Source organism: Moschus berezovskii, chromosome 7 (assembly GCF_049115385.1).
Source record: "Moschus berezovskii isolate FMDL1 chromosome 7, NW_MosBer_1.0, whole genome shotgun sequence".
Classification (NCBI taxonomy): Eukaryota; Metazoa; Chordata; class Mammalia; order Artiodactyla; family Moschidae; genus Moschus; species Moschus berezovskii.
Window position 1 is genome coordinate 81031730 of NC_142466.1, and position 27875 is coordinate 81059604.

The 27875-nt window shown below is 41.0% G+C and overlaps 1 protein-coding gene across 3 annotated transcripts; it reads left to right on the plus strand.

Moving 5' to 3' along the window:
• The first annotated feature begins 1267 nt into the window (after positions 1-1267).
• Positions 1268-27842, plus strand: BNIP3L (BCL2 interacting protein 3 like). Of its 3 annotated transcripts, none has more exons than XM_055427255.2 (6): positions 1268-1500; positions 10615-10798; positions 16103-16175; positions 22086-22189; positions 22307-22456; positions 25125-27842. In XM_055427255.2, exons 1-6 carry the CDS (start codon positions 1377-1379, stop codon positions 25171-25173), a joined length of 684 nt encoding a protein of 227 aa, XP_055283230.1. In that variant the 5' UTR covers positions 1268-1376; the 3' UTR covers positions 25174-27842. The 3 variants fall into 3 exon arrangements, with proteins under 3 accessions (XP_055283230.1, XP_055283231.1, XP_088694176.1); XM_055427256.2 differs by having other exon boundaries at positions 1269-1476; XM_088838050.1 differs by lacking the exon at positions 1268-1500 and adding an exon at positions 9684-9897.
• Positions 27843-27875: the final 33 nt, after the last annotated feature.

Consider the following 27875-nt stretch of genomic DNA (forward strand, 5'->3'; position numbering starts at 1 on the left):
AGCCTAGTAAGCTACAGTCCATGTGGTCCCAAAGAGTTGGACACGACTGAGCGGCTCCACTCACTCACTCAAAATGTGATAAAGGTGTACTCTCAAATCAGTGTAGAAAGGATGGTTTAATAAATACTGTTGGATCAACTGCGAAGAACTGAAGTTAAGCAATTTACAACATACAAAAATAAGTTTCAGATGGACTAAGGTGTAAGTATAAAAATCCAACCTATTAGAAAAAAATTCCAGGGAACAGATTTAAAATCATGGTGTGAGGGTATTCCCAAGTCATAAAAATAACAGATCCGATTGCCTGAAAAATTTAACGTCAGCATAGTCAAATACTGGGTTTCCCTGGTGGCTCAGCTGGTAAAGAATCTGCCTGCAAAGGAGAAGACCCGGGTTGGATCCCTGGGTCAGGAAGATCCCCTGGAGGAGAGTATGTCAACCCACTCCAGTATTCTTGCCTGGAGAATCCCATGGACAGAGGAGCCTTGTTGGCTACAGTCCATGGGGTCACAAAGAGTTGGACACAACTGAGTGACTAACACTAGAGAACACACTATAGTGAAACAAGGTTAAAAAAACAAATGACAGGCCAAGAGAAACAGATGCCACACATAAACGAGACCAAAGAAACGACAAAGACTCGGAGATACGACGTGGGTGGAGGGCAAGGTTTCACATGTCCTGTTCCAGAATGGGCCGAGTGATGCGATTTAGGTGATTATATTCTTCTCTGTTTACCTGAAATTTTCCACTTTTAAAATAATGATTGGGTGTTGTTTGTAATTATGTTTTTTTTTTAAATTGTTTAACAACTAAAAAATCTGGCCTGCCTTATATTGTTCCTTGTTTGGCGTGTCAGTGTTCCACCAGCTTGATTTTAGATTTATGATGGGAAGGCACTTCCCTTGTGTCACCACGATACCTATGGAAATATCTGAAGAGTCCTTACGGAAATTAAAAAAGAAATGCTCACGGGTTGGATAAAACAATGTTGATCCCGCAGGTGTGGGAGGCTTGCGTGTCAGCACCAGAGGGCCTTGCATTTCCTCATTACACGTCTCCTCATCCTCTATCCCAGTTACAGGCGCATACCTCACTCCATCCTGCCAGTCAATGACACGCAGGAATTCATTCCTGGCGCGCGCGTCAGCGCGACTCCCGCGTCTCCACGTACCTTGCTCGGCTGGGCACGCCCCCGCCCCGCCCCGTCGCTTGTTGTGTTGTCCTCACGTGGTCGGGGCGGGTCCTGACGTCAGCGCGAGGGAGGGACTGCGCAGGCGCGGGAAAGGGGGCGGGGGACTCGGCTTGTTGTGTTGCTGCCCGAGAACCGGAGACGGTCCTTGGTGCGGGTCCGCAGCTCTTCCAGCCGCCAGACAATGTCGTCTCACTTAGTAGAACAGCCGCCGCCCCCGCACAACAACAACAATAACTGTGAGGAAGGCGAACAGTCTCTGCCACCGCCTGCCGGCCTCAACAGTGAGTGCTGGGCCAGCGGACTCGGTAAAAGGGGATGGGGGAGGAGGAGCTGCTCGGGTCGCCGCCGCCAGCTCCGCGCGGGGGGCGGGAGGAGAAGACAGCCCATTGGTCAAGGCCGAGGATGTGCGGATGACTGACACCTCCCGTCGCCGGCCGGGAGGAGCCGCTTCTGTCTTCCTCCTAACCTGGCTCCGCTCTCTCCTGGGGTCTTGGATGGGGAACGGCTTGGGTTCGCGGTTGGAGAGGATAGTTGGGTGGGAAGACGAGGGGGTCGAGCAGATCCCACCTGTGGTGGGCCCCAGAGAGGAGCCAATCGGGGCGTGGAGGGGTGGGCCTTGCGGCGCGGGCGGCAGGGTGGGCGGAGCGGGCAGCAAAGGGGACGTGGGCAGAGATGGGGACGTGCGGCCGGGACGCCGGGGGATGGACGCGGGCCGCGGGCCGAGAGGAGGGGGCGGCCGAGGGCGGGCGGCCGAGGGCGGACGGGAGGTCAAGGGTGCTAGGTGCTTGGGCCAGGCCCGGCTGACCCCACCTCTCTGGGTCGGCCTTTCCCCTGGGCTCGGAACGTGAGCCCTCTTGTTGCGTTCTTTTGTTAGCACAGGCTGGCCGGGAAAATTATTTGGTAATTTAGTGGTTACTTGTATCACGTGAGGGTGGGGGTGAGGAGGCTATGCTACTTTTTTTTAAAAAAAAAGATGTTTCAGAGTTGCTGAAGTAATTTATTTTTTTTAACGTTCGTGTTGTGTGTCCTGTAAACCTGATTATGAACAGCCTCTTGAACCGTCCAAGATTGCACAAATCTCGGCGTCTGGGGCAATGGATTTTCAGAGACGGGATTAAAAACTCATTCGTTTTTATGTGTTAAAAGTGGGCTGTTGAAAGTCAATGCCAGTATCGAATTACGACCAAATACAGTTGCTTTTCCTAACATTCTGGTGCTTAGGCATCTTGTTCTGAGGTTTTTCCCAGTTGCCTTTAAAGCTCGCTGAAAGTCTTGGGAAGGTTCTTGCCTAACCTTCCTGTAATTTACCTTTTGAAAGAGGTAGTTGGGACAGTTAGCATATGGCCACATAAAGTCGTTTAAAAATCAGTTGGATGCTTAAATGACATTTAAAAGCACTGTAAGATCTTTGATCAGGGAGGGGTGTTCAACATGGCCCAACAATTATTTTAAAGAAAAGAGTTCCTTTCCTCACAATATTGAGATAGAATTTGAGTATTTTAAAATGTTTTCAGTGCTTATTGTTCTTGCTCCATCTTTTGATTAAGAGATTCCTTAAATGTTGACTTTTAAAAAATTTGAAGTGTCTTATGTTCTGGAATGTAAGGTTTGTGTATTATTTCCCACAGTAAATTAGAATTAATTTCTTTGTCTTAATGTTATTTGCCTCACGTATTAATATGCATTTTAAAATTATTAAGAATTTTTTTTTAAAGCATACTCTTTTAGAAGCATGTGATTTTAAAACGGGAAGAAACATTCGCAGTAGCTGTCCACTGTTCTTTACTGGTAAAGAAACAGGTCTATTTGGAATGTATAAACAACAAAGTCCTACTGTATAGTACAGGGATCTATATCCAGTCTCCTGGGATAAACCATATTAGAGACAAATGCAAAAAAGAATATATGTTTATGTGTGTAACTGAGCCACTTTGCTGTATAGCAGAAATTAGCACATTGTAAGTCAACTATACTTCCAGTTTAAAAAGAGAGAAACAAGTCTAGAGTCAGGTGTGTTGTCCAAGTTCACCACAGGCTAGATAGATCACTAGAGTTGAGGTTTTACTTTCACCCGATCTAGTGTTCCTTTCAGGACAGTTCTCTTCAGTGGCCCACAATCCTCTGATCTTGTGTGTTTCTTATTTATTCCCTGTGTTATACCACCTAATGTACAGAGGTGACCTGCCTATGGATCTCTTTATAGTATACTGTTTCTTGATTGCACTCCAGTTTTTCTGTGACACAAATTAGCTGTTTGGTTATTACATGTTCCTGACATCACAGAAAGCAAAAGACTTTTTCTTTACCTTTGACCATGTAACAGAAAAATGGGGTTGCACTCCATGTGATGATTTTCCTCCCCATCCTGACAGACCCCTGAGGTCTTTGATGTCCTTGACCAATCAGGTGCTGATACGTTTGTATTAGCTGTTAGAGAAGTGCCAGAATTCTCAGCCTGTGTGTGTAGTATCAAAATGTTGCTTCGGGAAATCTGTTAGATAGAAAGTATTTTGTTGGAGCTAGGGTGAGCTGCTTTGAAATGTTATTGAAAAGCTTTTAGAGGGTGCCACATTTCATTACGCTTCTCTTGCCTTTCACTCTTTTTTTTTTTAAGCCCAATATACAAATCTGGACTGAACAAAACAAGAAGGCTTATTGATTCCTTCAAGTGATTTTTGGACACTCTGCAAAACAACTTATTCAGGCATCTAATACTACCCAAATTGCTGATAAGTTGAAGTTCTTTGTTGGGCAAAGTTGCACAAGTTTGAAAAAGAGGAGATGAACTCATTGTACAGATAATCTGTGGCTTGGGATTTTATCTTTAGTTCAGGGGTCAAAGCAGAGCTTTAATAGCAAATTATTGAAATTTTTGGAATAATGAAACCTTTCTCTGACTTTTTAAAAAAAGTTTATCCGTGTAGAGGGACTGTTTGCTTTCATTACAAATCAGTGGAGAAATATCTGAACTACTTCCAAAGTTAAAATATTTTCCAGTTGCTACTTTTAGTTTAGAGGAAACTATCAATTTGCATAAGGATATTGGACATTTATGTCATAAAATACAGTAGGTAAGATGAGGAAAATTACAGTACTAATCCAGTTTTTGTTATTGTTTCATGTAGGCAGTACAGCCTTATTTTTTTTTTTAAATCTTTTAAACATCTTCAGCTATGGTGTACTTGCTTCCCCAGGACTACAAGAAGGCCTTTAAGGCTATGATATGTGACACTTCAGTGCCTTATAATACTGTTTTGTTTTGTTTTGTTTTTTTAAAGAAAAATGTCACTGACTCTTCTCAGCTGGATTCCAGCATCAGGTACTTGAAGTAAAAGAAAGGTTTTGAGGAAAGAAAGTAAGACATAATGAAATGTGTTACCCTGGGTTAGAATGAGTTGCACATGGGATTGAAAAATTGGGGAAAGAATGAGGAAAAACTCTTTCATTCTCTCGCTTCCCACATTCTCTCACTTTCCCATTTCCCTTCTTGAAAGAGGATTGAACTGGTGGTTATAAAATTATAAAGAGTAAACACACCATGCAGTCATGAATGTAATGACAGTTACTGGCGGAGCCTTCACAGTGAGCTGTGTTACACAGTGTAGAGGCACGCATCTCCGAATCCTCTTAGTTCTCACACTTCAACTAGAAAATAGCTCCTGTCGTGTGTGTATGTGCAGCCTGACGCAGCAGAACCATGGTTAGTTTGTAAGTAGTCTTTTAACATAATAGAGCCTCCAGTTTTTCATTTTAAAGCTTATTTATTAGGAAGAGAATTCATTGAGGTTTTTCTTTCAACTTTGTAATACTTGGACAGCATGGTGCTCATATCTTGCCTTGTTTCCTTTCCAAGGAAAAAGACTTGGTAACCTTAGACCAGGCAGGAATTCTAAGGCTGCAAATAAGGAATGAAGTAGGTGATGAGAAAAAGGCATATGTAGTTCATCTATTGAGAAAGACAAGGCTGCCTTTTTTCATTTTTACTCAAAAGATAAAGCTACTATGTAAACATTTAATGGATATTTGTGTCTAACTTGCTCTTAACTGAATATTTCCATAGATGATATTACTGGAAGAGAATTAACAGCACTCTCCGTTTTTAAGGCTTTTAATGGATATTGCCAAATTACCTGGCAGAATGTTCACGGAAATCCTGGTTGTAATAACAAAATATTAAGAGACAGTTATTTGGGTAATGATTAACCATTGCCATTTGGATAATGGTTAAAGCATGGTATATCTTTATGATGGGATGCAGTGCAAAAGAATAAGGTAAAGCAACATATATTGATACTGAAAAACATCAGGTTGTTGGGTAAGAAACACTAGTTACAGAAAAGTAGGTGCAATAGTGGAGAAGGCAATGACAAGCCACTCCAGTACTCTTGCCTAGAAACTCCCATGGATGGAGGAGCCTGGTGGGCTGCAGTCCATGGGATCACTAAGGGTCGGACATGACTGAGCGACTTCACTTTCACTTTTCACTTTCACACATTGGAGAAGGAGATGGCAACCCACTCCAATGTTCTTGCCTGGAGAATCCCAGGGACGGGGGAGCCTGGTGGGCTTCCGTCTATGGGGTCACACAGAGTCGGACACGACTGAAGTGACTTAGCAGCAGCAGCAGCAGCAGGTGCAATAGAGTTCCCTTTTTTTTTTAAAAGCAAAATACAAAAAAATGAAGTATTCTCTGGAAGTCTCCATATGAAGCTATTTAAAGTAGTTTCCTTTAGGAGTAGGAATGGGAGGTTGGGAAGAGGTGTGAATTTGTCCTTCGTGTACTGTTCACATTTTCAAGGAATGCATTAATTTTGTAATAATTGTTTTTTAAAAGATAATGAGTAGAACTATAATAGTAACTACCACATCAGTTCAGTTCAGTTCAGTCGCTCAGTCATGTCTGACTCTCCGCGACCCCATGAATAACAGCACGCCAGGCCTCCCTGTCCATCACCAACTCCCGGAGTTCACTCAAACTCATGTCCACAGAGTCGGTGATGCCATTCAGCCATCTCATTCTCGGTCGTCCCCTTCTCCCCCCCCCCCCAACCTTTCCCAGCATCAGAGTCTTTTCCAGTGAGTCAACTCGTTGCATGAGGTGGCCAAAGTATTGCAGTTTCAGCTTTAGCATCAGTCCTTCCAATGAACACCCAGGATTGATCTCCTTTAGAATGGACTGGTTGGATCTCCTTGCAGTCCAAGGGACTCTCAAGAGTCTTCTCCAGCACCACAGTTCAAAAGCATCAATTCTTCGGTGATCAGCTTTCTTCACAGTCCAACTCTCACATCCATACATGACCACGGGAAAAACCACAGCCTTGACTAGACAGACCTTTGTTGGCAAAGTAATGTCTCTGCTTTTTAATATGTTATCAAGGTTGGTCATAACTTTCCTTCCAAGGAGTAAGCGTCTTTTAATTTCATGGCTGCAATCAGCATCTGCAGTGATTTTGGAGCCCAAAAAAATAAAGTCTGACACTGTTTCAACGGTTTTTCCATCCATTCCCCATGAAGTGATGGGACCAGATGCCATGATCTTTGTTTTCTGAATGTTGAGCTTCAAGCCAACCTTTTCACTCTCCTCTTTCACTTGGATCAAGAGGCTTTTGAGTTCCTCTTCACTTTCTGCCATAAGGGTAGTGTCATCTGCATATCTGAGATTATTGATATTTCTCCCAGCAATCTTGATTCCAGCTTGTGCTTCTTCCAGCCCAGCGTTCCTCATGATGTACTCTGCATATAAGTTAAATAAGCAAGGTGACAGTATACAACCTTGACGCACTCCTTTTCCTGTTTGGAACCAGTCTGTTGTTCCATGTACAGTTCTGACCGTTGCTTCCTGACCTGCATACAGGTTTCTCAAGAGGCCGGTCAGGTGGTCTGGTATTCCCATCTCTTTCAGAATTTTCCACAGTTTATTGTGATCCACACAGTCAAAGGCTTTGGCATCGTCAATGAAGCAGAAATAGATGTTTTTCTGGAACTCTCTTGCTTTCTCCATGATCCAGCGGATGTTGGCAATTTGATCTCTGGTGCCTCTGCCTTTTCTAAAACCTGCTTGAACATCTGGAAGTTCACGGTTCACATATTGCTGAAGCCTGGCTTGGAGAATTTTGAGCATGACTTTACTAGCGTGTGAGATGAGTGCAATTGTGCGGTAGTTTGAGCATTCTTTGGCATTGCCTTTCTTTGGGATTGGACACATAGCACTTTATTATTCCTGTCATCCTCCCAACAACTCTATGAGGTAGATGTGTTTTGTTTTGTTTGCTTTCTTACTGTGTGCAGGCAACCCTTTTGTATTCTTTTAATTTTTTATTTTATGTTTGAGCATAGCTGATTAACAGTGTTGTGATAATTTAACATGGACAGCAAAGGGACTCATCCATACATATACATGTATGCATTCTCCTCCAGATGTCCCCTCCCATCCAGGCTGCCTGTGTGTGTGTGTTTTAAATTGAGGTGTAACTGAGATACAATATTGTATGCATTTCATCTGTACAAAATAATGATTTTATTTATTCTGAAGTGACCACTACAGTTAAGTCTAGTTAACATTCATCATCACAAAGTTAAAAAAATTTTTTTCTTATGGTGAAAAATTTTAAGAGCTGTTCTCTTTTCATTCAGATACACAATGCAGTTATTAACTATAGTCATCATGCTGTTTATCACATGGTGATATTACCAGGACTTATGCCAGAGGTTTCTTCTTCTTCCTTTGAGATAATATTCACGCAGTAGAGGGGGTTGCTTCCCAGGTGGCGCTAGTGGTAAAGAACCCGCCTGCCAGTGCAGGAGACAGAAGAGAGGCAAGATCCCCTGGAGGAGGAAATGGCGAACCACTCCAGTCTTCTTGCCTGGAGAATCCCATGGACGGAGGAACCTGGGGGGCCGTGACTGAGCACACACACACTAAAGCAGCTGCAGGTCATTTTCACCAAGCCTTTCTAGGTGTGTCTCCTCAAGTTCCTGCACTCTGATTACTTACATACATTTAATGCAGAAAGTGGAATTTACATATGGGTTTGGAAGTCTTTCAAAAAAAACCAAGATCTCCAAACCCTGATATTGTTACAGCCTTTTTTTTCCCGATCAGCTGCTTCCAGTGAACGTTAATTATATTTTAGGGAAGACTGGCTTTCACAAAGACCCTTCTAGAACTCCTGGTTCCTTAGTTCTACTTCTACCAGAGCAACTCTGGCCTTTTGTTTATTGGTCACATTGGGCTTCTGAACAAGAAGAACTGGTTCTATTGGTGTAAATTAGGTTTTTTCAGTCCTAGAAAAGAGTGGGAGTAGAAAACAAAACAGTTTGTTCATCATATACCTTTCTCTGTCACTCTTTTCAGTTAAAATACTTTGTCGTTGTTCAGCTGCTAAGTCGTGTTCAACTTTTGCTACCTGTGGACTATAGCATGCCAAGCTCCTCTATCTGTCCTCCACTCTCTCTCTTGAGTTTGTTCAAATTCATGGCTCAGCGATGCTATCTAACCATCCCATCCTCTGCTGCCCCCTTCTCCTTCAGTCTTTCCCAGCATCAGGGTCTTTTCCAGTGAGTCAGCTCTTTGCATCAGGTGGCCAAAGTGTTGGAGCTTCAGCGTCAGTCCTTCCAGTGAATATTGAGTTGATTGCCTTTAGGAAAGAAAATATTTTGACAGAGCTGTAAACTTAAGGATGCTTTTAGTGTATTTCTTATGCACTCCAGATGCCCTCCAAGCATAAGCATTTAGTTAAATGACCTCCAGTGTTAGATCTTTCTTAGCTTTGCTAGTGGTATTTGTTCATCCGTTTTGAGTCCTGTCCAGTCTGTGTACATATTTGTGTGTGGACAGAAGACAACCTTGGAGATGTCTCATGATTGTGCTGTTTGACAATACAATGCCAAACACTTGGTGGTGATGATGGGATTCTAACAGCCACTGGGATTGCCTTGGAGGGAAAGGAAGGAAAAGGGAACTTCATTTTTATGGAGCAAACACTGTACATTACAAATATCAACTCTTTTAACTAGGGCATAAACGAGCATCTCCTCTTTACGAGACACTTTTCCTGTATTCCTCTATTTAGTTCTCATAGCAACGCTGGGAGGAAGGTACTTTGTTATCATCTCTATTTTACAGATGAGGCAACTGAAGTCACAGTAAGTGGGAAAGTCAGATTTCCAGCCAGGGCTACCTTTTGAGCTTTTCCTTTGTAGACTGGTGATGTTGAGTTCACTTCTGGGTCTGGATTAGCCATCACCTCATTTAGGGTGCAGTTTAGGGTTTGAGCCTGTTATTCTGACTTACTGATAGAAGACTGCTCAACCACAGAACTCTCTCCAACACTTCTGCTTGAAGTTTACAGGAACGGTTCCACCAACTTGTGTGATTACTTTTGTAAAACAAAATTTGTTGTAATTAATGGAAATTATGAGAAAAAATATACCACTCTCTCCTTTTGTTGTGAAGTTGCTTTATTGGCTATTGTCAATTCTTACTAAAATTAAAGGACCTTCTTCTGGTCAGCAAACTCATGGAGCCGTATTTTCAAGACCAATCCAATTGTCTAGGGCCCCGCCCATTTCCTGTGGCTCCACCCTCTTTTCCGTCTGAGGCGGTCAGTGTTGCCCATGCGCGGCCGCCCCGCCCTCGGCTTCAGGAAAACCTTAGGCAGTGGAACTTGTGGGAGCGAAGAAAGAAAAGCCAAGTTTACAAGGTATGTTTAGTGCACATAGAAAGGAGAAGGAATGGAAAGAGGTATAAAGGAAGGGAAGAAACCAATTTGTGGGACAGGAAAGCTTTTTAAAGAGTTTTTAGCATTCTCACCTGATTTAACAAAAAGCCAGCTGCATTTTTATGCTTCAGACTTGCACACAAATTGACATGTTTATGATCAGCTTAAGTTGCCTCTCCAGGAGCTTCTCAGTTGTTTGTACTAATTAGGGCTCAGTTGCTAACTACTAAGATAAACTTTATGAAATTTCTAAGCCAGATGGAGACTATACAACTAAATAGATAAAGGCAGACTATGGAAAATACATGTATATGTAACTAAAATATTAAAGATAAGTAGCCTATCTGGTAATAAAGTAGCTATTTATTTTCTGAAAAGCAACCTAAAAGTTTTCCTGCAGTGTTTATTGTACATTAGTTTTAACCAGAGAGAAAACTGGCTGAAAGACGTGTTTCTAAGTTCCTCATTTTAGAGTTCCAGCTTTTTCTACATCGGTGGATTGCACAAGAACCTTCAGGAACAGAGCGCTGTAGATCTTCCGACTTTTATTGCTCTTTGTTTATTTTCTTGAGAATACTTGGACCTCTGGTTCCAGGAGAGCCAGAATTCTTATCTGAATTCACCATGGCTGCATGGTACATGCACAGTCGAGCCCGCCGTTTGCTGTGGTTGACGGCAGTTATCTGACTTGTCCAACAGGTTCCTGGGTGGAGCTCCCCATGAACAGCAGCAATGGCAATGATAATGGCAATGGGAAGAATGGGGGGCTAGAGCATGTACCCTCCTCATCCTCCATCCACAATGGGGACATGGAGAAGATTCTTTTGGACGCACAGCATGAATCCGGACAGAGCAGTTCAAGAGGCAGTTCTCATTGCGACAGGTAAGTGAGATCCACGTTCTGGTGGAGTTCCAGAAACGGGTGGGCTGCCAGGTTAATTCCCATTAGAAAAAATAAATCGCTTCCATCCTCATTTGACAAAAATATAGCTCCCGATTTCTTGGCAGCATGTGTTTAAATCAGACAGCCAGTTGACAAGGACATGAGTTCCCACTTTTTCCTTAGATTAAATCAGTTAGTTTCCTTCTTCAGATTGTATCATTTTCAGATACTTACCAGGCAATGATATAAATGTTTCAGTTCGGTCGCTCAGTCTTGTCTGAATTAATCTTTCTCCCATTTTCCTTTGTCCTTTCACGGGTCTCTTTCTGCCTTGAATACAGTTATCTTTGTATGTATCTGTCCTCCCTTATATAGTCTATGAGGCTTTAAAAGGCAGGGGTCCAGCTTCACTCTTGACGGTCATGGTGCTGGCATATAGTAGCCACTCACTAAATGTCGACGAGTTGCAGGAACTACAAGCTGATTCAAGTTATACCAGTATTTGTCTGATGGAGGCACCAACCAGGGTCTGTAAAGACAGTTCATTTTGAAGGCTATTGAATTTCCTTAAAGCTCAAAAGAAGTTTTATTTCTTGTTTTCCTATATTTGGCTTGGGGAGACTAGTTCTTCTGATGAAGGACTGCCTATTGTGAGGGAGTTGGAGAAGGAAATGGCAACCCACTTCAGTATTTTTTGCCTGGAGAATCCCATGGACGGAGGAGCCTGGTGGGCTACAGTCCACGGGGTCGCAAAGAGTCGAACACGACTGAACGACTTCACTTCACTCAGAATACAAATATATATGAGGAGAGTGGAACTGAGTTGTTAGTTTACTTCTCAGTACAACCTTCTCTTTTTTCCAGAGGGACTAGGAATTAAATGACATTAGCGGTATATTAAACAATTCTTAGACTGGTGACAGCTGTAGTATTAGCACTTTGGGATATTGGATGATCTTCTGGCTAATGAGAGTTCACTGACATTGGCCATATAGAGAATGCAGATACACAGGAAATAGATTAAGAAGCCATCTTGAAATGTAAACAGTGATTATCTGTAGGGGATGCAATGCTGGCCATCAGTCTTTTTCAGAGTTTTTATACTTTGTAAAAATTGTGCATAATACATGCTGTTGCTTACCAGAAAAAATAGAAAAGGAGAATCAAGAGTTAAATCATATTCAAAATTCCTGCATGACGGGTGCTCCACTGCTATTATTGAGGCAACAGAAGACTGGTCTGATGGCCTTGTGGCACGCCCCTTACCCCCAACACCTCATCACATCGCTCACATGTCCCTGGGCTTCTGAAGAGCCAGGATGACTCTTGTCACGAGCAGATGGCGTGCCTCTGAGCAGCTTGCCACCAGGTATAGGAGCTCCAGCAGAAGTCTGTTTTTGTGAATCACATTTATATTATGGTACATTCATGTTGGGGGACTCACTGATAGGCTTGTGAAGTTTTCTGCTGGTTATGGGCCTGCTGATAAGGCTTTTATTATATGTTCAAATATGCAATCCTGGATCATGGGAACTGGCGAGTCCTTTAACCTGCCATTCCCTTGGTGCTGTCATTGAGCAGGGAAAAGATCACCTGCCCGCCCTTCTGGTCATCTTGTGTCATTTATGTGTGTGTTTAGTCAAAGAAGTCATGTCTGATCTTATGCAACCCTATGGACTGTAGCCCACCAGGCTCCTCTATTCATGGGATTCTGTAGGCAAGAATACTGGAGTGGGTTGTCATCTGCTCCCCTAGGGGATGTTTCTGACCCAGGGATGGGGCACATGTCTCCTGCATTGGCAGGTGGGTTCTTTACCACTGACCGCCAGGGGTTGCAGTTATATTTGTGATCTTATACAAATTCACCTTCCCATGAACATGTTCCAGTTGGGTTTCTAGACATATTCATTGATGTGTGGTAGGTGCTCTTGGACACTTTTGTGTTCTCACTGACTCATCTTCAGGCTCTGGGTTACCAGTCACCCCTCAGACTCAGAGGAGGCCTCGGACTCTAGCTCAGTGATGCTTCCTGCGGATATCTAACACCTGAACATTTAAAAACATCTTTACAGCTCATGTCATCAAAATTGCCAATGTGTCTATACTTGAAATTGTTAAGAACTGTTTCTTGTAGGTGGAAGTGTTTTAGGAGTGTTGGCTATTAGTTCCAAAGTTAACTTTATGTGTGTTTTTATTTGTTTATTTAAAAATATTTATATATTTATTTTTAAATATTTATTTATTTATTTGGCTACATCAGGCCACTCCAGAGTACACAGGCTCAGTAGTTGTGGCGCTCAGGTTTAGTTGCCCTGCATCTTGTGGGATCTTAGTTCCCAGACCAAACCCAGACCAGGGATCAAACCCATGTCTCCTGCTTTGCAAGTCGAATTCTTAACTACTTGACCACCAAGGAAGTCCCTATGTATATTTTTAATTTAAAAATTGTCCTGTAGCTATATGATTGCCACTTGGGGAAGGAAATGGCAGCCCACTCCAATATTCTTGCCTGGGAAATCCCATGGACGGAGGAGCCTGGGAAATCCTATAGTCCATAGGGTCACACAGAGTCAGACATGACTTAGTGACTAAAACAAACAAACATGATTGTCACTGCAGTGATTGTTGGAAAATAACCTCTGTGTGTTTTGCTTTGTGTTCCAGCCTCTTGTTGGCGTTTCCAGCCTATACACAAGATTCACCCCAGGAGCTTTTAAAAATACTAGCGCAGAGACCCTGTCCCTAGAGATTCTCATCCTGTTGTTAAGTCAGGAGAAAATTTTAAAAGCTTCCTAGCTGATCCTAATATGAGCCAGGATAATAATTTATGCCAGATTGTTCAGATCAGCCTAGCAGTGAAATGCTGAATGTTAATCTAAGTGAGCTTACTTTGAGCTTGCCATGGTAAGATGAGTGTAGGGAAGAACAGTGCTTCCCTGGGATTCTTGACTTGATCGTTTGGCTGCCTTGTCCTCATCATGGCTGTGTGAGGCTGGCCCCTCGCCTGATCTGTGGCTGTGAATTCAGCAGTATTAGCAGCCTAATGACAGTACGCTGAGGATAAGAGTCCCTCATTCTACCAGGTTCCTCTGCTATAGCCTGAGATTTCTATTCCAGTTCAAGACAGAAAGTTTCTAAATACGTTAATATGGTGGTTTGATATAGAACCAGCCTTTCCCTTTTCCTCCCCTCATTGTAGAACCTCTTATGTCACTTGTGGGACTTTCCTGTTGGCTTAGATGGTAAAGAATCTGCCTGCAGTGCAAGAGACCTGGGTTGGATCCCTAGGTTGGGGAAGATATTCTGAAGAAAGGAATGGCTCCCCACTCTAGATTCTTGCATGAAGAATTCCACGGACAGAGGAGCCTGTTGGGCTAGAGTCCTCAGGGTCGCAAACAGTTGGACACAACTGAGTGACTAATACTTTTCACTTCACTTATGTCAGTTATAATAGTCAAAGACCTAATATCTGACACATTTCTAGGGATCTCATTTTCTAGTCAGTCTCACCAGCATCTCTGTGTATTACCATCATACACATGCTCTTGGCAGCTTTAATCAGTTCAGGCCAGTCGCTCAGTCGTGTCTGACTCTGCGACCCCATGAATTACAGCATGCCAGGCCTCCTTGTCGATCACCAACTCCCAGAGTTTACCCAAACTCCTGTCCATTGAGTCGGTGATGCCATCCAGCCATCTCATCCTCTGTCGTCCCCTTCTCCTCCTGCCCCTAATCCCTCCCAGCATCAGGGTCTTTTCCAGTCAACTCTTCGCATGAGGTGGCCAAACTATTGCAGTTTCAGCTTTAGCATCAGTCCTTCCAGTGAACACCCAGGATTGATCTCCTTTAGAATGGACTGGTTGGATCTCCTTGCAGTCCAAGGGACTCTCAAGAGTCTTCTCCAACACCACAGTTCAAAAGGATCAATTCTTTGGCGCTCAGCTTTCTTCACAGTCCAACTCTCACATCCATACATGACCACTGGAAAAACCATAGCCTTGACTAGATGGACATTTGTTGGCAAAGTAATGTCTCTGCTTTTTAATATACTATCTAGGTTGGTCATAACTTTCCTTCCAAGGAGTAAGCGTCTTTTAATTTCATAATAGTCCTTATCAATTCCTTTGAGCAAGTTAAGCCTGGAGCATCCTTCATGCCCACTGGAGTTTACATGTGGGGAGGTGGGTTGTGTAGTGAAAAATGTAGTGGCTGGCTATGGTTACACAAGGAGTCATGGATATAGCTAAGAATAGCACTTACTACCTTGTGTTCATCTATTGTATCAAGTGCAGCTCATGATCATGTATCTTTGTCTAAAAGTTTATAATTCTTGGAATACATCTTGTGCTTGTTAAAGGTTATCACTTGTTATAAGCTTTTATAATTCACTTGGAAATATCTCAGTTAATATTTCTAAAAAAAAGTAAAATAGTGGTTCTCAAACTTTTTGGTCTCAGTACTCCTTTACACTCATGAAAACTATTAGGGACCCCAAAGATCTCTTATTTATGTGGGTTATATGTTTTGATATTTACTGTAATAGAAAGTAAAACTGAGAGCATTAAAAAAATATGTATTCATTCAGTCAATAATAACAAACCTACCATACCAAACAACAAACATTACCGTAAGTAATTTTTTTAAACAGAAAGTAACTGTTTTCCATAACCAAGAAATTTGTAAGAATAGTGGCATTGTTTTATATTTATGCACATCTCTTCAATATCTGACTTAATAGAAAACAGCTGGATTCTCATGTGCTTTTGCATTCTATCTGTCATGATATTTTACATAATGCAGCCTTTGGAAAATTGCACTGGACTCTCATGAGCAAATGAGCATGAAAGAGACAAATAAATCCTAATGGTGTTGTAAAAACAGTTTTAACCTTACAGACCTTCTGAAAGAGTCTTTAGGAGCTGCTTTCACACTTTGAGAACTACTGGTGAATTATTTAATGATGAGAGAGCATTGAGAAAAAGAAGCCCAAACTGGAGTTTCTGAATTTGAAGATCTTTTACCATTATTGGAAAAAAGAGTAAAAATAAGAAAATGTGACAGGCTTCTGTCTTTAGGTAATATTTCCATTGCATAGGAATTTAACACCACTGAAAAATTCTAGATCATTTGGACAGTAAGAGTGTTCAATTTTAATTTTTATTGCACAGCATTATGGTATACTTTCTGATTTGCTGCTTTTTCAAAGCCGTACTACTTTAACTTTTAATTTTCTAATATCCAATAGAGGCTAATTTATTTGACAGATTGAAAGAAAACTAACGGCTCAATGTCTTTTTCTTCCAGCCCTTCCCCACAAGAAGATGGGCAGATCATGTTTGATGTGGAAATGCACACCAGCAAGGACCATAGCTCTCAGGTGTGTGTGTATGTTTGTTTAATTTTGTGATTTACAATAATTAGGAAAATGCAAATCTCTAAGTCTGTTTTGCTAAAATATAGTAAAGAATATGAAGACTTTAAAAATAGTTTGAAGCTGTTTTAACTTACTGAGGTTCTGATGTTGAAATTTACTTATGCCTATGGTCATGAATGTGCTCCTTTACAACCAAGAATTTGGGATCCTGTCATGGAAAAGAATTGGGAAATTCTTTTGTATATATCATTCTGATATTCCAGTCTAGTGTCTCGAGTTTATAAATATTTGGAAACTGAGACTGATGACTTATTTAAGGTCACAGAATAAATGAAAGTTTTTGTAGAACCAGGTGTGAAGCTTTTTTGCACCTAGAATCAAGTCAGTGACTGCTGCGATGATTTTCAGCAGCAAGATATAAAACTCACCTAAATTACACATGCCAAGTTTCTTAAGGCGAAAAAGTTAAATATTGTTTCACTAGGGAGTTGACACTGTTGGAAACATAGATGGATATAGTATTGAAAGCTTACAAAGGTTTTTATTATAAACCTTGTGATAAATAAGTAATGGATGTTAATGATGTAGAATGTTCATAACCAGCCCTTGACTTTGTTGACATGTCAGATCACCTCCCAGTGTCAGAGTGCAAATTCTTGAGAACAGGAAGCATTGTTTTTTTTCTCCCACGTTAAGGTACTTGAAGAATGTATGTTGAATGAATGTTTCAGTGAATGCTAACAAAAACTGTTTTGTGGGGTTCTCACTCTGCAGTGTCCTGACTCCCTTTGCACTGGAAATATTTTGCATGTTACCTGGGATCCACTCAGTGTTCTTTCTGTTTGAGAAGCTGCACCCTTTCTCCCTATGTTGACTGTGCTTCATTTGTGCTGTTTTCTGAAACCTAGAAAATCTATGGGACTGACTACTAATGATTTTACAATGAGCTTTTATGTTGTAGAGAAGCTTGTAGCAGCAAGGCACTCATGTAGGGAGCTGGCTGCCTGTGACTGTGGAATTGCTTGCCTCTGTCCATCGGTTTTGTTGTGTGCAGTTAGCTATAGCTAACAAGGAGGAGACTATATGAAGCTTCCGTGGGGGCGTGGAAAAAGTGTACTAAGGAATCCCAGGATGGAGAAGTGAAATTGATTGTTTGCTTCAGTCTTTTCCTGAGTTAGCTGTCTCCATCCATGTAGCCTTTTGTACAGACAAGTCGAAAGTCCAGAGTTAGTGTTTCCCTAAAAACATTTTGAGGAACATTTGCTCAATGGGAGGCTCTATAAGGTAGTTCTGAAGTCAGATATCTGGAAAATACACTGCAGTCCCCAGGTTCACTCACCTCCCTCTCCAGTGGTACCAGGGCATGAGAAACACATTAAAGGCTCTGGAAATTCCTGTAATAAAGAAGTCTGTTGATTTCCACCAAGTGCAGGCGTTCCTCGGTATTCTCAGGGGACTGGTCCCAGGACCACCACCACCTACCCCAATACCACAGTCCACGGATGATCAAGTCCCTTAAGTAAACTGGTAGTGCAGTCAGCTTCCATATTCGAGGAGGTGTAACCCACTAATACTGAGAGCTGACTGCTTCCCAAACTTATTTGACCTTAGACCTCCCTCCCCCTCCACACATACCTTTTCCCCCTAATAATCTACCTGATAACTAACAACCACAGATAAGAACAGTCCTGGCTCATGGGGTGGCAGGTGTACAATTAGGCTCACCTGAGAATTGTATTTTAAGTGGAATTCTAGATCTGACTGCACCATCCTAGAATTCCAAAGGAATTTGTGGAATTCAGGAGAGAAAAGAGTTTGGTCTCTTGTCAGATTGTGATAGGATCGCTATTGTGATCCCTATTCAGAAACAAGTACCTAAAAGAACACTGGTTATCATCAAGCACTGCCTAAGTGATGCTAACAATCAGATCAGTCTATTTAAGCCAGGTTATGTTTTTCGAAAAGCAGTCCAACTCCTGTAGAAAAACGTTATATCCTTCAGAGTAGGACTCTTAGTAAGGGAGAAATCAATAAGTGTAATTTACTTACACTTTCAAAAAGCTTTTTATATTGCTTGTTTTTAATTGAAGAAATTATCATTTAATTACTTTAGGGTTTAGAAGGATGAATTTTTTTCATAAATGGGAAGGAAGCTTAGGGTTAGGAAACAGTTAAAATTAACAAAGGCCTATTACTGGCTCTTATGAATATTTTTATATTGTCCACATGAAGAATATATGACTTTTTTAGCCTTTTAGGAAGACAAAGGAAAGGCGCTCATTTAATAGAATTTTTTAAAATTTTAATTGTAGGTTAATTGCTTTACAATATTGTGGTGGTTTTTGCCATACATAATGAATCAGCCATGTGTTCCCCATCCTGACCCTCCCTCCCCATCCCATCCCTCAGTGTCATCCCAGTGCACCAGCCCTGAGCACCCTGCCTCAAGCATCGAACCTGGACTGGCGATCTATTTTACATATGATAATAGACATGTTTCAAAGCTATTCTCTCAAATCATCCCACCCTCGCCTTCTCCCACAGAGTTCAACAGTCTGTTCTTTACATCTGTGTCTCTTTTGCTGTCTCTCGTATAGGGTCATTATTACCATCTTTCTAAATTCCATATATATGCGTTAATATACTGTTATTGGTGTTTTTCTTTCTGACTTACTTCACTCTGTATAATAGGCTCGAGTTTCATCCACCTCATTAGAACTGATTCAAATGAATTATTTTTAATAACTGAGTAATATTCCATTGTGTATATATATACCACAGCTTTCTTATCCATTCATCTGCCAATGGACACCTAGGTTGCTTCCATGTCCTGGCTTTTTTAAACAGTGCTGCAGTGAACGTTGGAGTACACGCATCTCTTTCAATTCTGGTTTACTAGGTGTGCATGCCCAGCAGTGGGATTGCTGGGTCGTATGGCGGTTCTATTTCCAGTTTTTTAAGGAATCTCCACAGTCATTTATTAGAATATTTTTTAAAGTTTTTCCCACATTATTTTCAGTTCAGTGAAAGAGGTGACAGTATCCCCATGAATAAACTGGAAAAACGAAGCTTTGTCTTAATTAAGTTACTTATCTAAGATCTCCAAGGAAGTAAGGTGATAGACCGGGGCTGAAACCCCAGCTGTCTGGGCCTCTGGCCCCTGTTGTACTAAAGTAAGTTGATGAATGGGATTGATTTTGGAAGCGCTCACAAGGTCGTGAGAATGAACTGATACATGTCAGGTGAGTCGTTCATGGTTCAGGGAAGCCTAAGATGTAATGCCTTTAGGAGAAAGATTGTTCAAACTGGACGGATGATGGTCCTAATGAATGTCACGTTTGTAGCAGAAAATGGACCACAGATTGTCTCTCAGAGGCAATTCTCAATGTGTTTCTGAGACCAAAGAGGCCAGCATGGGTTGGAAGATGATACAAACTGAAAATGCCTTCATTTCCTTTCCTGTAAAACTGTGGTTTATCTGTACCGTGGTATGGAATTTAATATCCATGTTTAGAGACCTCAGAGAGCTTGGGGTGGGCAAGAGAAGGAAAATGTAAGCAATTAGAAAGTAAGGGACTTCCACATGATTACACACTGAAATGATCAGAATCTTCTATCATAACAGATGTAGATGTGGGGCGAGGGGTATTGATTTGGATAAAGGCATGACTGTCACCTCATTAGATGAAGCACATTTTTACAGTATTCTAAAATTCTAAGAATCAGAAGGCAATTTAAAGCCTAAAACTGGTAAATTTAGGGTTAATAAATGTAAGCAAAGGGTAGTGAATGAGGAAAGGTTACAGCCCATATTCTTAGGGTCAACATTCTAAACTGATCAGGGTTTTGTTTTTTTTTTCCCCTAAATCATAGTCTGAAGATCATTATCTCTAAAAATTAGCATAAAATCTTATTATATTTTCATTCTTTTGGAAAGTATGAAATATTACCTTACTCACAAATTTAAATCTATATCTTTCAGTGGTTTTAAAGAGGTGATTGAGACCGAGGTTAGAAACTGAAGTGACCCACAGTGTGTTGAATGAGATATTGTGTGACAGGCTGATCTCTAAGTAAATTGTAGCAGTTGATCACTTTTGATTTAGTGTTTTCAGATTTACTCCAGAGAGCCAACTCATGGTTCCCAGTAATCTCAAAACCCAGTGGGAACAAGCCTAATCCTAAAGGCTATGTTGTGTCATTCAGTGGAATTTGTCAAGCCCAGCAGAACTAAGAAGGACAGTACCACAGTAGCAAAAATCCACAGGGATTTAGTTTTAGTTTGACAGCAAAAGGGGCCATCTATACCTAGAGATTCTCTGGAGTTACCTTCCTGGGGCAGCTGCTTCATAGAGAATTTTCATAACTACCTACTGAAAAGAGGAGAAGGAAATGGCAACCCACTCCAGTACTCTTGCCTGGGGAATCCCATGGACAGGGGAGCCTGGTGGGCTGCGGTCCATGGGGTCGCGGAGAGTCGGACACGACTAAGCGACTTCACTCACTGAAAAGAATGAAAGTTTGGGTCAAAAAGTTAACTCTGTCCAAACAAGAGAACATCAAAATATTCTTAGCTTCGAGATCCTTTGGTTTCAGGTCATTTGAGACCCTTTGGTTTCGGGGTATAGCTTCATATTCCTGAAAACTGAATAAATAAATCTGTGTCATTTTTCAGAAATTGTTCATCCCTGTGGATTCTGTTGAAAGAGAAGCTATTGGAAATTTTGTGTTCTTAGGCCAGAAGTTTAGGTTCTCATTAGCAAGAAAAAGATTTGATATGAAAGATGTCAGATTCTTACTCAGTATTAAATAAATTGCTTTTTAAAACTTTTGGCTTATGTAGTTTGTTGTTCAGTCAAGTCCGACTCTTTGCAGCCCCATGGACGGTAGCCTGCCAGGTTCCTCTGTCTATGGAGTTTTCCAGGCCAGGATACTGAAGTGGGTTGTCATTTCCTTCTCCAAGGGTCTTCCCGACCCAGGGACTGAACCAGGGTCTCCTGTGCCCTTTCACTGGCAGGCAGGTTCTTTACCCATAGTGCCACCAGTTTTGAGTAAACTTTGGGAAACATTTGGGTAGCATTTCTCTAAAAACCATAATCTCCTTTCAGGGAATAAAACAAAACCTAATCCCTAAGAGTGGGGGCTCTAGAGACAGTTTGCCTGGGTTTGAATACGGCCCTGCTACTTACTACTCATACAGTCTTAGGCGGTTATTTTTGTCTCAGTTTCCTCATCTGTAAAATGGAATAGTAATAGTTCTTTTTTTTAATAGGGTTGTTTTAAGTAAAGGTTAGTACAAGGAAAGTGCTTAGATTGATATACTTGTCTCTTGGTAAATGCTTAATAAATACTATTTATTTTAAATTATTTGTTAATAATTATTTAAATTGTTCCTGCAGCACCTCTCCCAGTTTTATTCTTTTCTGTTTGTTAGCATATACTTTTTGATATGTTCCCTTTAGTTTTTAATTATGAAAATTTTTGAATGCATACAAAAGTAAATAAATAAAAAAATATGATGGCCATATGATGGCCATCCATACACGTACCACTCAGATTCAACAATTATCAGTGCTTTCCACACTTCAGCTAACATTATGTCCTAATGTACACTTTTTTCAGATTCATATTCTTTTTCTTAAATTGAGATATAATCCAGATTTCAGGTTCATTTTATGTTTATATAACCACAGTGAAACTCACTCAAGGTGGGTTTTTTTTTAAGATATTAAATACTCTGATCTTAGATTATTTTATCAGCCTTTTTAGAAACATGGCATGTTGCTTACATAAAAATTACTGATGCCCAAGTTTATGATTCTTTTGTATATTTTCTATCCATATTTGTCTTCTGTAGTAGGAAGGCTCTGTCTTCCTTTTCTCCTTTTTTAAAGTGTGCATTCTCCTCTACAGTCAGAAGAAGAAGTTGCAGAAGGAGAGAAAGAAGTGGATGCTCTGAAGAAAAGCGTAGACTGGGTGTCCGACTGGTCCAGTAGACCTGAAAACATTCCACCCAAGTAAGTCGGTACATGTCCCTTTTCAGTGGACACAGTACAATAGTCTGGGCCCGCTGGTGCCCAAGATACGTTTATCATACGTGTGTCTGACACCCTCCTCTGCGTTTCTTCCCCCAGGGAGTTCCACTTCAGGCACCCTAAACGTTCCGTTTCCTTAAGCATGAGGAAAAGTGGAGCCATGAAGAAAGGGGGGATCTTCTCCGCAGAGTTTCTTAAGGTGTTCATTCCATCTCTCTTCCTCTCCCATGTTTTGGCTTTGGGGCTAGGGTAAGTACTGGTCAATGGCTGAAGTTTTTTCCATTCATTTTCTGCACAGATTTTGTTTTCAGGATGTAAGGAATACATGTGTAAACAGTTTGTGTTGTTTTCCTTTTCATATGTTAGCACAAGTGGAGTGAGCTTAAAAGAATGAGTCGATACGATACACTATTGATACACACGTTCCCCCCACCCTTCCCCCACTCTCTGAAAGTAGAGCATTTCTAGGAAACCTTCCATAAGCTGAAGTGGTATAAGGGGAAGCAGCAGTCACCTGAGGACACATCTTGCTAGCGGGTGCAAGATAAAGCACAGATGCTCACAGACTCCATTCAAATCTCTGGAGGCTGGGTGCTGACATGCTGAGTGTGGTCCCTAGGAAGGAGCTTGGCAGGACAGTTTTCACTGCTTGGGGTGCCCTGTCTCCCTAAGAACTCTCTTCAAAACCAGTCCTGAGTGGTATTTTTACTTTTTGCCTTTTTTTCGATACAAGTGAAACTCCTCTTCAGATTTCTTTCAGTGAACGTAAACAGATACTAATGTAGGTCTAACTTACGTAGTGAAGTGACAAAAACCAAACTTTCGAAAAGTGGGGTCACCTGTCCCAACAAGGATTTGTAATGGTAGAGTTTTTCTCCTCATTTGAAAACAAGTTGTTTCTATGATTTAATCCCTGAAATGATCATTTTTTTAAGTGAACACTACTGTATTTGATTTTTCTTTTTGGGTTTTGTTGCTGTTGTTTATAAATTACTTAGGATTAGCTGAGTTTGAAAGTAGATGAACCTTTAGTTTGTAAAGCTGGGGTTGGTGTGAATATTTCTTTTTCCCAAGTGGGAAAGCACACTTTTATTGAATAGTCCTTGAGTGAAACTGGAAAATTGGTTGCAACTATTAGTACGATTCTTTTCTCCTTGTAGTCTTTTTTTTTTAAATTCTTCTAAAATTGACCCCACATTTACCTGTAATTCATTCATTTTTCTGGCATGTCTTTTAAATTCTTTTTTTTGTTTTTAATTTGAACAGTTGAGGAAATATGTTTTAAATACTGGGTTGGCCAGAAAGTTCGTTCTTAACATAACATCATATGGACAAAACCCAAACAAACTTTCTGGCCAACCCTGTATTTTAGGAGTTAGGCTTGCTGTTACTTATATTCAGGGTGTATCCGGCCTTCTCTTTGAGCATGCCCAGTGGGTCTTTTTCTGTGTAGAATGCACAGAAGATGCAGTGTCTTTTACTTCCCTATAAGGAGCTCAGCCTATGGGAGAGATGTTCACAGTCGTGAACTTGGAAATACACCTGACTGTCTCACACACCTCTTCTGTCTTTCTGTGCCTGCTTCCTTGAGGGTGAGGACAGCCTCAGCACACAGTAAAACAGGGAGTGTGTGAAAGTTGTGTGTGGTTGGTGTGGGGGCAGGCTCAGAGCTCAGACTCCCCATCCCCCCCACCCCACCACCCCAGGGTTGACTGCACCGCAGTTCATTTGCCCTCAGGAGGTTGGCTGGCTTTTGTACCTTGAATTAGCTTCCTTTTATGAATTTTTGGACTGTTTCTTTTGCTGGTGTAACTACTGATATAATCAGATGGAGAAAAAAGGGATTTTGAAAAGTGTTATTGGGGGACATCCCTGGGGATCCAGTGTGTAGAACTCTAAACTTCCAATGCAGGGATCCAGGTTTGGTCCCCAGTTGGGAAACTAGATATCCCACATGCATGCCACAACTAATAAGTCAGCATGCTGCAAGGAAGATCCCACGAGCTGCAACTGAGACCCAGCACAGTTAAAATAAATGTAGAAAAAAATTAGTTTTATTACATTGGGGTGTGGGCTGGTTCTGTATTTTTCCTTAACTTCCCTTCTGCTTCTGTTCTATAAGGGTAAAACCCTTGCTTGGCATGGGAAGTATAAGGCCCTTAGGAGTTAAACTGGTATACTGCCGGGGAAGGAGAGGGGTGAGATGAATGAAGAGAGTAGCATGGAAACATACATTACCGTGTGTAAAATCAGTAGCCAGTGGGAATTTGCTGTATGATGCAGGGAGCTCAAACCTAGTGCTCTGTGACAGCCTAGATGGGGTGAGAGTGGGAGGGGGAGGTTCAAGAAGCAGGGAACATGTGTATACCAATGGCTGATTCATGTTGATGTATGACAGAAACCAACACAATATTGTAAAGCAATTAACCGGCAATTAGAAGTAAATAAATTTAAAGAGAAGAAAAGAATCATGAAACAATTTTTAAAAAGAGAATTAAACTGTTAGAACATTTTAAAGCACGGGCAGCTTTGTACTTAGGTATATTGCTGTATTTTTTAGCTTAATATCGGTAGAATTTTTTGTCCACCACAGACCACCTCAAAGGAGGTTGGCTTTGCTTGTCTATTCAGAAGCATCTGTTCTCTCTGGCTTGACTGTGTCTGATCACTGCCCTGGGCTGTCCAGTCCTGCCCCACGAGTAAACATGATCACATAAAACCAGTTTAGCTGGCTGGTGACTATCTTCAGGTAAGTCAGTGATGATTTCAGGGTGTCAGGGAACCGTGCACGTAGACCTTTAGAAAGCCCTTTTTTGCAAATGGCTGAAGACGTTCCTTTGTACAGTTCAGTCTGTGGACAAGTTGGTATAGAGCTGTTGAAACAGATGGAACACGACACACTCTGTTTCCCTTTCAGCATCTACATTGGAAAACGACTGAGCACGCCTTCTGCCAGCACCTACTAAGGGAAGAGGAGTCCCTGGGCCAGCGTGTGACTTGTGAAGTGGTGTCTTGTCACAGTAGTTTATTTGAACTTGAGACCATTGTAAGCATGACCCAACCTCCACCCTCTTTTTACATATCCAAGTTCCAGTAACTCTCAAATCCAGTATTTTATTCCAACTCTGTTGAGGCATTTTACTAATAACCTCATTCCCTTTTTGGCCTGTAAAACACTTTAGAATTTCCTAATAAGAGTTTACTGTCGTTTAGAAATTTGCAAGGGCTTCTTTTCCGCAAACGCCACCAGCAGATTGTAATTTTGTCAAGAATGCCGTTGTTTTCTCTCAGTACCACCAGACCTAGACCTGCATCATTCGTGGTATAAATCTTACTCTTGCAAGATAACCCACCTGTCTCTTCAAATGAGGCCAGGTTGCAAATGATATGAAAGCTTTGTTGTTTTGTTTTTCAAGACAAAGGCAAGCTTCCCTAAGCTTGAATTTATAGTTATGAAAAAAGAAAACAAAAACAAATAAACAGACAAAAAACGACACAAGGAAAAAAAATATTCTGGGCAATAAAAAGTTATTTTAAACCAGCTTTGGAGCCACTCTTTGTCTAAGCCTCTTAATGGCGCCTTTTTAATTTGTCGGATGCAGGCTACGTAAATGACAGGTATAAAGTACAAGAACTAGAGTACATTAGCAGATTTCAGTACTAGTAGGTTATAATGCTGTCTTTTCTGTAGTATAGAATCTTTATTTGTGGTAAGGAATGTCTCAGGCCTAGACAGCTATGATATTGCTTTGGGAGTTTGTGTGTGTGTTGGTATTTTTATGTTTATTAGCTGCATGTGAATTTTTCACGACTTGGAATTTTCTTTCCTTTTTTATTTTTTCCTAAGAGGCTTTGGAATGAGTTCCAATTTGTGGTATAAATACAGGCTTCTTGTTTTAGGAAGCATCATTTACACTCTGAAGCCTTTCAGCTCTGAAGACAGTTGTCTCAGAGTTATTTCAAGCTCTTGGGAAACTTGGAAAACCAGACCTGGGTTGTGGGAACAGCTGACAGAGTCCTGAAGAGAAGCCATTGGTTTTCTTCTGCTCACTCCCTTTCTCGTGTTTACCATACAACCTGCCTGAGGCGATTCCTGTGAGTCCACGGGCGCTGGCCACTTCCTCCTCCCGTAGCCATCTTTCCAGTTCCACTCCGCAAGTCCCAGAACACTCAACAACTTCCTCTCATGATACACTTTTGTGTTCGTTTCTCAGATGTGAAGCTTTAGGACCAAATTGTTAGAAAGCATCAGTTACCGTTTACTTCAAGGAGGTTTATTGGCTCTCTGAACACACAGCATGACTCTGAAGAGATACTGTTATATGTGTCGTATATAAATAGTTGCTGTGTATGGTATAGACATTGACTATTTAGAGAACCATAGGGAAAACCAGGTCGACTTGAATAAAAGCACTCTGAACCACCAGGTTTGCTAGTTTGCAGAAACTATCTCTTCTCTCACATCAAGTTTTGTAAAGTTGATGTGTTATAGTGGAAAATAACGTATAGCTTAAACAAAAAAAATTAGTTTCTGACCTCTTTATTCAAGAATACATCTGGATATCTTTAAGGAAGATGGTATATCCAGATAGTCTTCTGAATTCTTTGACTTTTTCTTTCTAGTTTTTGTTGTCTAAATTTGGCCATCTTTTTATTATGCCTTGTTTCTGTGTCTTATTCACAAATCTAATAACACCTGATTTGCCTTCTATAACCTATTTATTTCAAGTCTTCATTTTTCTTTGGGAAGAAAGTACATCTGCTGGCTCGTTGGACTTTGAAAAGCCTTGAATAAAATTGGAAGGGCCGGTAAACTTAAGCGAACTAAAGAGCTAAACTGTTCTGATAACACAGTTTGTATTACACTGAGTATCATGGGAGGGAAAAGTAAAATTAGAGAAAAGCAAGTTTATACAGACAACACAGGATTCTCTTTTGAAATTCGGTAGTAATACTATCAGGAGTGTGATAGAGTACATTTGTGGGGTTTTTTTGTCTGTTTTCCAACATTGAAAATAAAGGTAGTTCTGCCCCTTTTCTTCAAATAACTGTGAAATTTTGGACTTTTACTTAGAACATGAATACACGATCACAGTAGAACTTAATCATAAGATGAAATGCAGTATTTATCAATAACCTTAACATGTGGGATAAATGTTTATGCTCCTCCCCAGATTTGTTTTGACTGGAGCCAGATTGTGTGATTGGAAAGGAGAATTGGACAATGAACAGTTGACATGTTTTAAGATCAACGTTTAAAAAGCTTTATGCCTGTTCACAATTTGGGGACAAAAAGGCAGTCTTCCTTTTCCTTTGTTTGATGAAAATTGGCGTAAGATATTTGTAAATATAATCAAGAGCAAAACTGCACAAACTTGCACATTGACAAGTGCAGCAAGTTATTCTGATTGCAGTAAAAACATTGACTATTCTAAACAATGAAAATTGAAGATTTAGCCAGTCAGATGAATCTTCAAGTGAACCAGTTGTTGAAATTATCGGACTTAACTGAGCCAAAGTGATTATGCATTCCTCATCTATTTAGTTAGCACTTTGTATCATTATATACAGTTTACAATCCATGTATAACTTGTAGCAACAAACATTTTGTGCTATTAAAGCTATCACAAAACTCTTTCTGTCAGTATATGATTTTATGTCCCGTGTG